Consider the following 16,984-nt stretch of genomic DNA (forward strand, 5'->3'; position numbering starts at 1 on the left):
TACGAACTTAACTGGAACCATTAACTGTTTGGAAGAACTTTCGCGCCAATCACACACTGAGCTTTACCATCGTCAGCTTCTTTAAATCCCAAATCTAAGTAGCTGTGGTCGTACGAACGCTTTTTAGATATTCCACTTCCACTGGCTGTTTGACCTGCACTTGTTCGGAGACAATACAAATTGAGCACGCTGGATCCTGATAAGGTGCTTCACCTTTCTTCCTCCTCATCGGACAGGTCATGTCCCACTTACCTTACCTATTTTGTTTACGTGTGGAAAAACAAACATCGAATGAATAAATAAAAATTTTAAAAACTTTAGTTTTCAGTACTCATTATTAATTCTACGTTTATTTTTGTAATTATTAATTTTTCTCGAAGTTCAACGACCAAAGTTTGGGATCTACTGCAGTTTGCTAGTTTCCGTTTTGTTCTACTTCTCCACGCTTTTCGGTGCGTCGGGCTTTTCGCCATCTTCAGTGGTCGGCCAGATATCTTACTATAAACAATATTTACTACAAGTGACTTTAGTAATTTTTTTTAAATCGATAAATTATGACTGGGACTTATTTTACTGATGTGTGAATATTTCATGCCATACGTCATTCTTGAATTCATAGGCATCACAAATATATTTTGCCATATCAATCAACCTTGATGAAGTTGTGTAAAAAGGCCGTCAATTTTTTTTTCAAATCAAACGAGAAATTTTAGAACTTAGAAGAAAAGAGAAATAAAATTTTAATCAATTACATTAATTCCAGTCGTAGAGGAAGGCTTAAACATCAACACCCCTTTGGATATCGCGGACGAGAGGTTGAACTACTTTACAAATTAATCTTGAATAAATTTCCAAAATCTATACCGTGATTCGAACCCAGAATCTCTTTCCTGACAAATACAAATCGGTCTAATTTTATCACAAGGCACACAAATAAAAGAAAAGTCCGAAAACTTTCCCATTAGGAAATTGTTAGGAAACACATTTTGCGTGGATTTGCATTAGAATGTGTTAGATTTGTGAAAATCAGGTCGAAAACAGTGTAATAAAAGTGGATCAGACAAAAATAAAATTTTATAATCAAATACGAAATGATTAATACAATTTGGTTTTATCTATTTAATGCCTCAAGGAAGTTGTATAGAAACAACGAAAAGCATAATTATAATTCGTTGATAAGTAATATTTAATAGCTTTTTACTGGTTAATTACAACTTAAGTTTTCTAAATAAACAAAAATTACAATAACTTCCCTAATAAAAAATTGTTTAGAAATGCATTTTGCGAGGAATTGCAGAAGACTGCGCAAGATTTGAGAAGAACACTTAGAAAACATACACGAGGATTTTAATGCCCCATGGAAGTTGTACATAAACAATAAGAAGCACTGAAGATATTATCTCATAAATATATTACGTTAATAAATCATATTTAATAGATTTTTCACTGGGCGATTTCATCTTAAGCTTCACAAGTAAACGAAAAATCCAATAACTTTCACTACGTCTTCATCGAAAAAGAATACGTAAGCTTTCAAACCCGATTATTAGAGATCACACAGAATCATTCAGGTGCTTCATGAAATACGACATCCTTCAGAAAATGTTTTCTGGCTTTTACACACATTTCGCTTTATAAATAAGCTTCATAAATAAACGAAAAGTTCAAAAACTTTCCCATTGGGAAATTGTTGGGAAACGCGTCTCGCAAGTATTCGAAGCAGAATGTGTAAGATTTGAGAAAAACAGATGAAACACTGTGAAACAAGAATTTCTATTACAAATATAAACTTTTATTATCGGTTGGGGCTTATTTTACAATTATTTAGTTTTTGGGACCGTTCACAATTTCACACCACACCACTATGACTTCACAAGAATTGCGCCACGCTTTATGCCCTGAAGATGACCCGAATAAAAGTCGAAACGTCGGTAAAAAAAAATAAAAACGGTGTTTTTCTAAACTACCTCATTCTTGACCCCTTCTCACGAATTCAACAAATTAGTTTTAATATTTCATACAAATTGAGGAAAACAAAACTGACCAATAATCAAAAATCAATGACAATGTTATCAGTAAATATATTTACACCTGTAAAAATCATTGCTGTTTTAACTAAATCAATTTCATATAAAGATGTCAAAATAAATTTAAAATATAACCACTTTCTAATTAAGACTTTTTATTATTGTTTTAAGAAGTAAATTCCCTTTATTTCCTTTGCTATGTCAATTTTGTTGTATCTTTATTCCTTTAGCATTAATTATTCGTGAGTTTCAGGACTATTAAAAGAATACAGAGGGACTGGGAGTCATACGAGTTGACCAAACTCAGGGCATCCATAGAAGACGGTTTTATTGAAATATAAGAAATCCGGAAGCGCGATTCATCAGTTTCCGGCTTTAAAAACGTGATTGATGGTATTCTGCTGATATCTATCTTAGAGTCAACTGTTAAAAGAAGAATGACCTTATGTCAATAAGGCCACAATTCAGGTGTTATGTGAGTGAAGATTTGAAAGGGAACACACATCGACTATAGAGGAATGGAAAAAAAAGTCCTTATCCTTATGCAGACAAGAGTGGCATTTAACAGTCTTTGAAAGAGTCTAGAGAAAACCTGAAGAACGCTGCACGACCGGTGACATTTGCCGTAGGGTTTATCGTGTTCTGAAGCGTCTTTTTTCGGAGGCACGTACCACGATGGTACCAATCTAAGGGAAAGAAGAGCTTTGAATAGGTTAAGATTTATGGAGATGGTCTTATAAGACTATAAGAAGCCTTTCATAGGCTCTGAATCATTGCTATGGACATGCACATAAGTCAATATTGTCAATGTCTGAACCACGTTTAGAACAATCTCAAAAGAAAGGATAAATTCACCGGATTAACCCTTCACAACCCTTGAAATACTAAAGGCGAATGTGTTGGAAAGATGGTTAGACTTTTTATTTATGTAAAACCGGACGTTCTCATAAACTTAAACGTTAAAAACTCACGGCGTCGCAATATTTTTGATTGGGAGTATGTATATATATATTTTAAATTTTTAAGAATGTTCAAAAATTTTAAACCTACAAATAGACCTTTTTACTAGCCTATCGATGTACAAATTGTACATTTTTATGATTATTCAGGTTAAACCTAATCCTTAGTTTTACACTTTTTTCATTATGGTAATTTCACCTGAAGCTTCAAAATAAAATAAAGGTGCTCTGATGATCTTTCTAAAGATAGGAATGTGCACTGTGGAAGAGAGGGGACGATTATCTCAAATACATTGAGATGATGAGGATAAGGCTGAATCCTGAAACGTAGTCCACTGTCAGAATGATACATTAAAATTTAATTTTTGTGGCATATTGAGAAATTTAATATATTAAATATATTTCTAATTTATTATGGTTATTTTTGATTTTTCTTTAAATTTTATCTCTGGATATTGCCTGGTTAAATGATTCCTGATGAACAAGAAAACGAAAGCTTCTCGTACGTTGTAAATACTTCAGTTTTTTCCGTACAAGAAGGACTTTTTTTAGGTGTATTATTTTACTTATATTGTATACATTATTTTTTATTATTCAAGTTTCAGCCCCACAGTGCAACAACTTCACCCCTTTGAAAAATTTTATATTTTCCTTCCAGCACAGGCTTTCGACATCTGGAATCCAGGCATACTTTTTAAACTTAAGCGCTTCCTACACTCTCATTATTACCTTTTATTGAAATCCTACCTAACTGATCGCTGTTTCAGAGTGAGGTGCGGCAATGAATTCTCGGAAGTCAAACAGACACAGGACGGTGTACTGCAAGGAAGTATCCTTGGTCCTATCCTATATATCATTTATACTGCTGACCTACCAATACATCCTGACACTATTATCACCACCTACGCGGACGACACCGCAACCCTATCCTCTAACTCGAATTCTGTCCAAGCTATCTCCAACATCCAGGAACACCTTGACCTTATCGAACACTGGTGTAAAAAATGGAGGACAAGACTGAACGAAAAAAAATGCACTCAGTGTACTGAAAAAGCAGTCATGCCCTCCATTGTACATCAACAGCAAAGAGATACCAGTTTCCACTCAAGACAAATACCTGGGAATATATCTCGACAGCAGATTGACGTGGAATTCCCACACAAAACTTAAAAAACAGCAACTTAATACAAGACTTGGACTACTACGAAGGCTTTTAAGACCGAAATCGACTTTGACAATTAAGACAAAGTTAACACTGTACCAGACTTTACTAATACCAATATCGACATACGGAGTGGTACTGTGGGGTACTGCCAAGCCTTCCAATATCCAGCGCATCAGTCCTTCCAATCGAAAGTCCTTAGACAAATTGTCAAAGCACTAACCTCACTGTCCACAAACACCTCAACATTCCTTTTGTCAACGAACTAATCCGGTCCAGATTCCAAACCTTCCACATTAACCTTTCGAACCATCCTAACCATACTGCTCGAGCCCTCTCCATTCATTCCCGTCCTGGCAACCCACCACGTCGCCTCAACCGATGATGGCCTCGGGATCTCCTTGACCCCTAATCATACACAATGAGTGCCACCAATTGCAAAAAAAATATTTTCCTTCCAATGGGAAGAATTAAAAAACATACTTTGAAGACTACGTACTACCTTATTCATAATGAAGCTTTTCTTTTGTAAGTCTGATTATCAAATATTTTCAACCTAGCAAAATTTTTAGAAAATGCTTCCAAGGACGTCCTAGAGAAAGAACGTGGAAGATTTTATAGACAAAAAAACTCATGGAAATCGGTCAAATTAAACAAGAGTTGCTCGGGCTAAAATAATAATTTATTAATAAAAAATAAACAATCGATAAAAACTACAGCGTAATCAGGCAGTTTGAATTACATAAAATGATAAAAAGCGAATGTCTCCTCCAATACCAAAAAAACATCATGATCCAGCCTTTTTCTTATTTATTAATAATGTAATGAAGCCGTTTTGACATTTTGTACAGCATATCAGCCAGTTTTTCTGTTCCGTTAATGGAGATACTGTAACTGTTTATCGTACGCTTCTCTCTTGTACAGTCTTGGCTCGTATACCATCTGATGGTCCAGTTCTCCATCCAAGTCGTTCTCCAAAAGCTGTGAACACGAAAAGACGTAATTTATTAATTGCTCAAATCAAAAATTGTATTAATTAATAAAGAATGTCTACGTTTGGGGTTTTTAACAATATTCGGAAACCTCTGGAAGGTTTAAAATTTTCTCTATAAAATAATATAGGGTTGGTGTGTGTGAAAACCTTTCTGAAAGGGATTAAGAAAAATCGTTCGAATTTCATCAGAAAAATATTTTATTTAGCTTTCCATTATTTTTTCTTTTCCTTTGTTCCATTATGGATAATTTTTATTGTCATTTGTTATGATTATTTTTGAAGATGTAGAATGTACAATCTATAACTTTAGCGACGTTTGGCATCTTTTGCGTAATTTTTTTGTTCAACTGCTCTTTAAGTTCAAGTGTGTCCTTTCCAACTAATACTTTCTTACCCATAAACCCTCCAACAGATATTTTCAGGTTGTATTGGCTATGCACTCTCTCTCCCATTCTCACAGTTAACACTGGTGTACCCCAAGGCCTAGTCCTATCCTCTACTCAATTTACACACATAATATGCTCACATATCTTCTAACATCTACATTTCTGATTCAGCTATCCTTTCCCAACTTTCTCATACTGTTATTTCCCACAAAAAACTTTAAATCGGCATTTCCTTGCTGGAGGAGGCATATAAAAAGCTGAAAAAGATAGACGAGACCAAAATTAATTAATTCCACTTGTTGGAGTAACATCTTAACTCTACATGAATAGCATCCTTTTTTCTTTGACTACTTCTGGACAAGCGATTGACATGGAACCATCACACCAGACTAAAAAGACTTGTACTAAAACATTCGATACTTACGACGATCTCGTACTTAAATTCCACTCCATCTTTCCCACACATTCTTATCTTCTTATTAACCAACGTGCATTCTTCACTCTTCCAAATAATCCGCTGTTGAACACAATTTTGACTTCTGATGAGAATGCACTTACTGCCACACACTCTGTCGTGAGACTTGTCGTACACAATGAACCTCAAAATGTTCCTCAATCCGACAAAGTTAAGTTAGATAGATAGATATAATATTTCAGGGTATGGTATACAGCGCCCTTTAAGAGCTATTGTATCCCCTGTGCTCTGCCTAAAGAACATCGGTGAGTCCTATTTCATCAAGAAACTTGATTAATAGGCCCGGTTTCAGTGGTTGTAGTTCTTCTATGGTCACATTGTACATCCCAAAACACTTCCTCCTGCGGGCTAGTGTAGCTCCGCAGTTTGTTAGTAGGTGTGTTGGTGTCTCTTCTGCTTCTTTGCAGAATCTACATGTGCCATCTTGGATTATTCCAATTTTCTTTAGATGTCCATTTAATCTACAGTGTCCTGTCAGGAATCCTGTTAGGATTCGCAGTCTATTCCTGCTTCCTTTGACACATTCTGTGATTTCTTTCTTGCCAAAATTGGTTAGAAGATTCTTGGATTGTCTATGTCCAATAAGTGAATTGGAATTCGCTCATTTTCTTTTTGTCCTTCTGTCTGAGATATTCATTAATAGTGTGTATTCCTATTCCACAGAAGGGTTCGGGTCCTATTAGCGGTGTGGCAGCCCCTTTTCTTGCAAGGGTGTCCGCTTTCTCGTTGCCTTCTACTCCCATGTGTCCTGGGACCCAGCAGAGGCTGACTTTATTCTGCGAACCTAATATGTTTAATTTGGTTTTGCAGTTCAGCACCATCCTTGAACTAATGGTATTTGAGCTTAGTGCTTTGATGGCTGCTTGGCTATCTGACATGATAGCTATATTCTTGTTTTTGTATCCTCTATTTAGATTGAATTGGATACATCTTTCAATTGCGTGAATCTCAGCTTGGAAGATACTGGTGTGCTTTCCCATGGGTTCCCGCATTCTAGATCCATCTGTGTACCAAAGGATGGTGCCATTTTTGAGGGAGTTATTTCCCTCTCTTTCCCATTCCTTTTTGGTGCCCAGATGTATTCGGAATTTCCTGTTCATGTCATCTCTTGGAGCCATGAGTGAAGGATGGTTTTTCCACAGTTTGTTTATGTCTCTCCATTTCAGTTTTATTCCTGTTGGAGGAAGTTAAGTTAGGACTTACATTTCATAGAAGACTAACTTGGAATCCACACTCACTATTAACAGACAGAACACATAAAAAACAGACATTCAACAAACAATTTAAAATGCTTTGTTACCTACTCAACCGACAATCAAAATTACCATTTAAATCAAAACTTTCGACATACGCTTACCTATTCAAACCTATTTGGATGTACGGGTACTAAGTTTATGGATCGGCCAAATATTCCAATATTCAAAGATTACAAAGTTTTCAAACCAAAATTTTAAGACTAATCGTTTCTGCCCCTTTTTGCGTAAAACTTACACACTTCACATGCCAGCAATCCATGCCATCAACAATCATTACATTTTTGTCGTAAATTACAAAATCTCACTAACACACAAATATGATTAATCCATTCCTCGCAGTTACCACGTAAATGTCTGAAAAGAATATGAATAAGAGGTCTCTTAAATAATTAATATCACTTTATTAATCCCAGATAGGCTGCCAATGAGTAATATCACTTTCTCTGTAAATAATGCCACAAACATAAATTGAAATCCAATCTGCTGGTTGCTTGTAATACATGTACAGTTGTAGATAACAAAAATGAAGTAAAAAAATAATAATAATAAATGATTATTTGGAGATCGTGAGGTGCGGTCTGGTGTAACGTAGGTTTTAGTAAAACATTTTCTTTATCGTGCCAACGTTTCGATCTTTATTGAGATCATCTTCAGAGCTCAAAGTGTTTGTTTTCTGTGTAGATGTGTAGAACTGAGTTGAGTTGTTGGACTCAACACGACACAATAATAACACATCTGCTCAGAAAACAAACACTTTGAGCCCTGAAGATGATCTCGATAAAGATCGAAACGTTGACACGATAAAGAAAATGTTTTTCTAAAACCTACGTCACACCAGACCGCAACTCACGATCTCCAAATAATCATTAACTAACGGTCACTAAACACCACACATAATAATAAATATAAACCTGCTATTACTAACAAAATATTTTTGTTAGTTTCATAGGGCTTCTTTATTGTCAATTGAACTACGGTGCAGTTTTGTAAAATCAGATTTACTGTAAAACTTAAAAAAAAAAAGTAAACTATGATGTCAGAATAAATAATTCTCAATATTCCGGACAACAGTTTACATAACGTGTTAATGATATGAAAAACAGATTTATTAGCTGTTTTGAGGAAGAGAAGGCGGTTGGCATGATATTACACTTAAATTACACCCTGAGAAGAATGAATCGCCGACGGCTATAGGACGTAAAGAGGCGTTTGTACTCTGAAAGATTCTCAGACCTTTCTTCGTACACTTTCACTGAGGAAAGTCGGACTATTTCGACACATTCACCCCAGAATACCGGGAGCGTTCCGTCCGTTAACGAAAACCGGGATGGTTTTGGAATTCGATATTACCGAAATCGGCCGTGGCGTAAGGTGGAAATTCCTTTTGTAAAGTAATTCGCCGGCATTTTAGCATATTTCGTTTAAATATTGATAAGATTCGAGTGGCAAGATCCTATTTAATTGAAATTCTAGAGATTAATAAAGCAAGAATTTTTTACTAAAAACACATTTATTGTAAAGTTCTGTTTTAAAAACTCAATGAGACAAATAACACGATATTCATGTCAAAAATTTACCTACTGAAATTTGTCAGACTTGAGGAAAACAAATCTACAAAACATTGATATTAAATTCTGAAAGAAAGTACTTTTTTTTACGAGGGTTCGCAACAGCAGAGGTCATATCAACCCTCGGGGTGCCGGTGTTTTTGAAAAAAGCCCATTTGTAAGTATGTGGGGTTCGAATCCAGCGGCCCTGGATTCGAACCCGACACCTTTCTTACAGTGATTAGCGCTGTGTCACGCCTAAACCGTTGCGCCCACCGATGACCCCAGAAAGTACCTTTTATCCATCACACCGCGTAAATCCTAAAAAGTGATAAGTAGATATTTTGCTTGATTTATTTTTTTTTGTTTATAGTTGTTATACAACACAAACACGTTTTTCTGTAAACACATCATCCAAAATATTGTCACAGTTGTTTTAATGACAAGCACGTCTTTTCTGATTATACCGTATGATGGTCGGTTCGTGTAGTCCTGGTGTGGTAAGAAAAACCTTGACGAGCACACAAGGATCAGCCATGTCAAATTGCCTATAGCCTTTCACGTTATACGACATACTAAACTTGCAAAAGCTTAATAACAGGATAAAGAGGTAATCAAATATCTCAAAAATCCCTTTGGCAATAGTCACAGATGTCTGTTATAATCTTAAAACCCGGTGACGCCCCCTTAAAAACCCATCCAGAAGAAAAAGCCTGTTATAAGCAAGAATTTTGACGTACAATGACATTTTCTTATAATGCTTATAATTTTTTCAAAATATTTGAAAGTTTGACTTGTTAATTTGTTAGGAAGAAGGGGTTTAAGCTGATAAACTAATAAGCCCGATGTGTTACGCCAAACAGTGAGAGATTTTTTTAATTGATTTTAAATTCATGCGTATCGCTCTAAAACGTTTGAAGAAAGAAAAACATTTTATTCTTAAAATCACAATTGTACAAACAATAATATTTGAAACAAAATTTTAAATAAAAAAGCATGTTTTTCTAACCGTCTGTCGGAGAAGACTAGGATTTGATAGAAAGAAGGGGTCAGATCGGTCACTGGCCTGCGGAGACTGGGTCTATTAGGAAAAAGGTCGTACATACTAGGTTGCACATAGGTCATACTAAGATCACACACGGCGATGTCCACACATCGGATGAGACCGCGTAGGTGTCCATTGTGTGGAGAAATTATCCCCCAGAGCACATAAGAACAGGCTGCAATGAACTAAGTATCCAAAGAAAGAAGTACATCTTGATTTATGAGCGGCTTTGAGGCACGGCAGCATAGACAGACATCTCCATTATCCACTATCTCCGGTCTCCGGGCCATACGTTACTGTATGCAGGGTGTTCGGCTACTCGTGTTTGGAAGTATATTCTACATTCAAATGGAACCAAAAAGTGATAATTAGCTGTAATTGAAATATCAACACTTTCGGAGTTATTTCACTTTTTTCTGATTTTTTAAGATTTCACGACCTGACTTCAAATAAACAATGATAACTCCAAAAATAAAAGCTTTTCGACAAATTTGTTGACACCATTTAAAACTAAGTTAAATTTCCAATAAGATGTTATCAATACTAAATTTGTAAACGTTCTTGAAATAAGAGTTTTAGTAGCGAGAACTTGGAAAAAGGTTTTTTTGAAAGTTGAAAAATCTTACTATGGTAATTCTAAAGTACTATTTGCAAACCTAGAGACCGGCAAATTTCAGAGAACATACTCCATTTAATATCCTTTTTAGTGGTGCAATTTCTTTATTAATTACTTTTTCAAAGATGAAGAAATTGATGAAGGAAAAGAAAAAACGTGGTTGAAGAATTAATAAGGAGGTAAGGTAGAATTTCCTTAGGTTTTTTTTAATTATCCACCTTACCAATCCGTCAGCCACGGTTTTTTCCATTCCTCCATCTATTTCTTCATCTTTGGAAAAAGTAATTTAAAAAATATTACACCACTAAAAGAAAATTAAATGGAGTACGTTTTCTGAAATTTGATGGTCTCTAGGCTTGTAAATAGTAGTTTAAAGTCACCATAGTGTTTTCAACTTTGGAAAAATAAAATATATATTTTTCAAAGTTCTCGCTACTAAAACGCAGTTTTCAATGGTACCAACATGTCCAAAACCTTTTAGTTGTTTATTTAAAGCAAGGTCGTGAAATGTTAAAAAATCAGAAAAAGTGGAATAACTCCGAAACTGCTGACATACGGATCAACGTTAATTAGGACTTTTTGGTCCCATTTTGAATGTAGAATCTACTGGCACAGTCTGTAACACAAGTAGCCATACACCCTGTGTAGTTTACGCTGTCATGTTTATTAGAACAAACTTATTTATTATTAGGTGAATGGAGGAGTTTTTCCCCTATACCACTCGGAATATCAAGAAATCTAGGTTCACTTTTTGTAGATGATGGCTCTACACAGAGATTGTTGTTTACAACGATCCGGATTTCAACCAAACGCTCATCGTCAGGTAAGGAGTTACAAACACGTCTCTCGACATGAATTGTAAGAGTAAAAAATTAATCCTTCAATCTGATGATGAGCATTCACTGTAAACAACAAATCTATGTGAAGAGCCGTCTTTTTAAAAAAGTTAATTGTGACTGTGAAAGTAATTTAGTTGGGTTTATCCTCAATTGCCCCGAGAAATATCGCGTACTCTAGGTTAGTGTGAGAATTTAATTTATTAGCGCGAATGGAGGAGCTTACTTCCGATTATCCTGAGGAATATGGGACACTCTGGATTAGCATGGATGCAAATCAGCCTATCATCACGTTTCTATTTTTAAGTGTATTTGTGTTATTTTATCAGAATGTATTGTTATGCGTGCATTTCCGTCGACTCTCAATTAGGCTGGTCATGTATGTGTAGTTGTTTACATGTTTATGTGGACTAATATTGTCGAATTTCGGCACGTGCGGTTTCGGCGAAACCTGCTTTGGTTTAGAAATCTCTTGATTTTCAGCTCAGAATAACCGTGGTTTATTTTCACGTTTTTAGAATTATTTGTGTTGTTTTCCGTTTATATTAGTACAATTAACCTCTGATTCGCTTTGCGCGTGGGACTTTATTGAAAAACGTTTTACAACAATCTAATGGCCCTTTTGAAAAGTACAACATTACAATTGCAAATAAGCTAAGTCATTTAGGCTAGGAACTTGAATTTCATCAGAAAGGGGGGAAATGGAAAACCTTGAAAGCCCACGGGATGACACACTGTACAAAGCTAACATTTTAAACAATTAGGTTCGTAAGGATTTTAAGTCCTCATGTTTTTTCTTGAAAGAGACGCCGCTTCGAAAAATTCAAAAATACAAACATCAAGATGTAAATTTTCAAGCATTTCTTTGCGATATTTGAAATAGCAGTGAAATCCTTCAATTTTAAACTTTTTTTAAATTAGCATTTAAATCAATGTATACATATCTCAATAAATATGTGTTCTGTAATATACAGGGTACAAAAAAGAAAACGAAACTCTAAAATAATTATTTAAACTAGTAGGTTCTCAATACTTTGTTTTTAGCCTTGTTTAAAATCGTCACGAAAAACAGAAAAACACAGTCTGGCAATATGCAGCAATCCCGATTTTAGAAACAGAGAGGACTGACAGACAGAAAAATAAAAGGATAGAAATAAGGCTATAGAGCTCTATATAGATAGAAAAAGAGTTTGATGAGAGAGAGGCAAAATGAGCGAAACAGGCAGAAAGACATAGATATACTGAAAGACTAACAGACAAACGAAAGAGATACAGCGAGAATTTCTTCAGGTTAGGTCTACAGGATCTTATTTAGTGTGGGTGGTTTAGACAATTTCCATTTTAACTAAATGATTAAGAATTAGAATGAGTTACACCAAATATAACATTAATGACCGAGAGATATAAATAGAAAGAAAAAGTGTTAGAGAAAGAGAGAATGTGTGACTAAGAGACAGAACTGATGAGACAGACAGAAGACAAAGACAAACAGATCTTATAAAAAATAGTAAAGATAGGGAGATATAGAAACATAAAAAGAGACTACGAGGAAAGGAGAGGAATTGAAGGAGTAATAGAACGAGTGATACAAACAGACAGACAGAAAAAAATGAAATAAACAGAGAAAATGAATGAGAGCTATATGTCAATAAAAAGCGAGTGAGATGAAGAGTGAATGCATTAAATAGAGAGAAAATTTCTGAGATAAGCAGAGATAATATACTGACAAATGAAAGAGATACAGAGTAGGAACAATGAAAATATGCTTTATTTGACCACGGAAAATTAGGACTCATGGATATACAATAAATAAAAAGGGCATGAAAAAAGTGAGTGATAGACAGAAAGACCCAAATAAACAGGTATACGGGCAGAAAAAATGAAAGAGTTAGAATGAGTGGTTGAGTTGAAGAAGTACAGACAAACAAAATGCAAGAGACAGAGGAATGACAAAATGAAAGGGATAGAGGAAAGAAGTGAGGATCAGAAATATATAGATAGAAAGAGTACTATGAGTAAAAGTGAGGCATAAATATAAAATGTTAGAGAGAGAGAGAGAGAGAGAGAAAGAGAGAGAGAGAAAGAGAGAGAGAGAGAGAGAGAGAGAGAGAGAGCGAGAGAGAGAGAGAGAGAGCGGTTGAGTGAAAGAGGGTCAGCTCGAGTGAGGCAGACAAACAAACATAATGAACGAGTTTCAGAAAAGAAGTGAAAAACATAAATATATAAATAGAAAGGGAGTGAGAGAAATACAGAAAGGCACAGACAAACAGAAGCCTAAATAAAACTAAATAGATACATAGAAAGAGTGAGAGTAAGATATAAATAATTCGAGTGTTACAGTAAGAGTGGTTGAGTAAAAGGGAGACCGCTCAAGTGAGACAAACCGAAAGACAAGAAATACAGATACTAAACAAAAGAGATAAAGGGAAGAAAAGAGAGTTAGTAAGAAGAAGTGTGTGAGTTTGAAAGAGATAGAGAAAGAGAGAGTACAAACAGTCAGAAAGAGAAGTAAACAAAATGAAAAAAAATTGCCGTGAGTTTGTGCGAAAATGAGAGTGATAGATTAAGAGAGAGAGAGAGAGAGTGAAAAAGAGAGAGAGTGTGTGTTTTATAAAACTACTTAAAACCTTTTGGGTTGTTCTAAATGAATACTTCTCCAAACAGTACAACGAAAACAGCATTATTTGATAAAACAAGGTTTATCAGATAAAAAATCTTTAATTTGACGAAAAGTAATTATTTCACGGTGCATTATGATAAAATACAATTATTATGATCATATATCTTACTAATTATTTTAATTTTAAAAGCCACTTCACAAATCAACATTTGTGTCCAGTTTAAAATTATTCCGAGGCAATGTCATAAAAACTAAATTTTGAAAATATTAACACACAAACAACACGTAACAAAAAAAAACAGCTTGCACGCATTCTCTAAATGTTTATCGATGACGCGGCTCAGAAATACGCGACTGATACTGGATTTCATGAATGGTAGAGTTTCCCAACTTTTGAAATCGAATTTGCATTCCTAAAGCTTTCGAGTGACATTTCCTAGTATTGCAAGACGGTCACGTACACGGTTTTTCACTCCGATACACCTGTAATGACAACAATTCGCCTTGGGCAATTTTCTGATTTGCTCTGCTAGACAACAGAACGAGTATAGGCTTTCCAAACTGTCAAAAATATTATTTCGCTTTGGCAAATATTTTATTTTTGGCCTGTGCATATGAAAGAACTTACAAGGCATCGGGTCCGAAATCAGACTTTCCCAAGACAACAGTTGATGACGTTAAGAAAAACACGCAACAATATAATTATGTATTATTTATAAATAAATAAAACCACCTTATAATTAACTTCCTAGTCAATAGTTTAAGGCTGAGAAAGAAATTATGCGTGAAGTAAACAGTCCGATTGATTAATTAGATGCAGAAGCCGAGACTGTGAATTTTCCCAAGTTTGCACGGCCATTTCATCCTCCAGCGCGGTTAATTGCTCTTTACTGATGGTTGATCATTTATATTAAATGTGTGGTGTTTAGTGACCATTAGTTAATGATTATTTGGAGATCGTGACATGCGGTCTGCTGTGACGTACGTTTAGAAAAACATTTTCTTCGTCGTGCCAACGTTTCGATCTTTAACGAGATCATCTTCAGGGCTCAAAGTGTTTGTTTTCTGTGTAGATGTATTATTGTATGCCGTGCCGAGTCCAACAACTCAACTCAGTTCTACACATCTACACAGAAAACAAACACTTTGGGCACTGAAGATGATCTCAATAAAGATCGAAACGTTGGCACGATAAAGAAAATGTTTTACTAAAACCTACGTCACACCAGACCGCATCTTACGATCTCCAAATAATCATTTATATTAAATTATACTAAAAAAATATGTATATAAATAACAATTAGTGTAGTAAAAGGAGCACCTAAATACTCCAAATCGCTTTCACTTTTCATTATGGCAATTTGAATGGTATTCACTCGGTCTGCTTTCTGTAAATATTTCTTATCCGTTTTGCACGTGTATACGAGTTGGAGAAATTTGTCAATCTGCACTAATTATAATTAGTTCAATGCTAATTGAGACCTTGAGCTTTTTATTTAAAAGGATCCGTATCGACTCTCTCCCTTTTGCGTTTGCAATTTTTCTATCGATGCACCATCCGATTAAGCAGATTTTAACCGTTGAATAATAAGTCTATCATTAAAGAAATACATTTGTTTTTGATTGTTTTTATGCACGTTTCTCTGCAATAAATCAAAAGAGGGTCAGCACAGTAAACAAAATAGCAAAACTGACATCATTGAGTAAAGAAAATTTATACCTTTAACCCTATTAGAATGTTTTCCAGTATTTCCTCAAGTAATTAATCTTTAAGTAAGGCATTGGTTTTGATAAAAAGTCAGTGCCACGTGCGAGATTCGAACCCACGACCTTGAGCTATCGTGACTTCGATCCACTCGGACACCAACTTCCCATCTCAACCCCATCTTTTGAATTTTCCCTCCTTTTTGCCATTTTTCATCTTTTTATCTCAAACAATACCTTACTGAAAGATTAATTAATTGAAAAAAGAATTTATTTGGTCAATCGGACTACGAAACCTAATCGATTTTGTTCAAAGTTACTACAAGTTAATCAATGTAAATATCACTTCTTTTTTTTAATTTTGAGTTTAAATAAGTCATTAATTACAAGAATTTAGTTCGATGAAAGCCCATATCATCACTTTTTACACATATTTTACGTTAAAACTGTACTTTGTCCCTCAGCCCAAATATCGGAATCATACTCGTTGTAGAAACAATTAAAACATAATTGTGTGTTCAAAAATAATTTCTTTCAAAACAACCACTCCCACACTCGACCATCCTTCCATAAGGTTCGATTAGCAATTTTGATAGATGTTCCCATATCGGGACCCACAACATTTTGACATGTTTTGGAAACTTTGGGCAGACAGTCGGTCGGGTATCAGTGAACAGATCTTCACCTATTGGAAAGGTTGGCCTGTTGTGGTTGAAGAAATTACTCAGATACCTTCTCCTCTCAAAGCCTATTATTTGGGAATCTCCGTCCTACACGAGAAACCAAAACTGAAATGTAAATTGTTACCTCTTCCGTCAATTTGTAATCCTTCAGATGAAAATATTTTTCTATTATTTTTAATTGCAGAAGAAAAATCGAGATGGTGAGTGGTAAATATATAAATATATTGTAAATTGTAACATGTTCAGTAGCTTTAAATGCTTCAATCAATGTGATCAACAATTTCTTTTTAACTATGAAGAAAAATTTTAGATCCTAGTATATCTAAAAGAGTGGAAGATATACAGATTGGAATAGAGTGAGAAACAGAGATAAAGACAGTGATTGACAGTGATAAAGATAAGTTGTCTATAAAGATAAGTTTGAGATGGATATATAGAATGGGTATAAGAGAGAAAGAGAAAGAGAAAGAGAGAGAGAGAGAGATTGAGAGAGAGAGAGAGAGAAAGTGAGACAGACAGACAGACAGACGGACAGACAGACAAACAGACACTTATCTAGTCTCGCTAATGAGTTTGGAATGCGAGCATAAGAAACAGAGTGAGTGAGACTTGAAAATAGATAGTGATACAGTTAAAAAGAGATAGATACAACGCCAAAATTCACGTAAGACAAC

General features: G+C 35.0%; 1 protein-coding gene across 1 annotated transcript in view; it reads right to left on the bottom strand.

Moving 5' to 3' along the window:
• Positions 1 to 4,808: 4,808 nt before the first annotated feature.
• Positions 4,809 to 16,984, bottom strand: part of LOC106674362 — a 43,893-nt gene continuing 31,717 nt past the window's right edge. Inside the window, exon 3 of the mRNA XM_024228785.1 lies at positions 4,809 to 5,129. Coding sequence (XP_024084553.1) covers positions 5,025 to 5,129 — 105 coding nt within the window. The 3' untranslated portion in view covers positions 4,809 to 5,024. The remainder of the gene's footprint in view (positions 5,130 to 16,984) is intronic.

This window comes from Cimex lectularius, unplaced genomic scaffold (assembly GCF_000648675.2).
Source record: "Cimex lectularius strain Harlan isolate CLEC.00 unplaced genomic scaffold, Clec_2.1 scaffold269, whole genome shotgun sequence".
NCBI lineage: Eukaryota > Metazoa > Arthropoda > Insecta > Hemiptera > Cimicidae > Cimex > Cimex lectularius.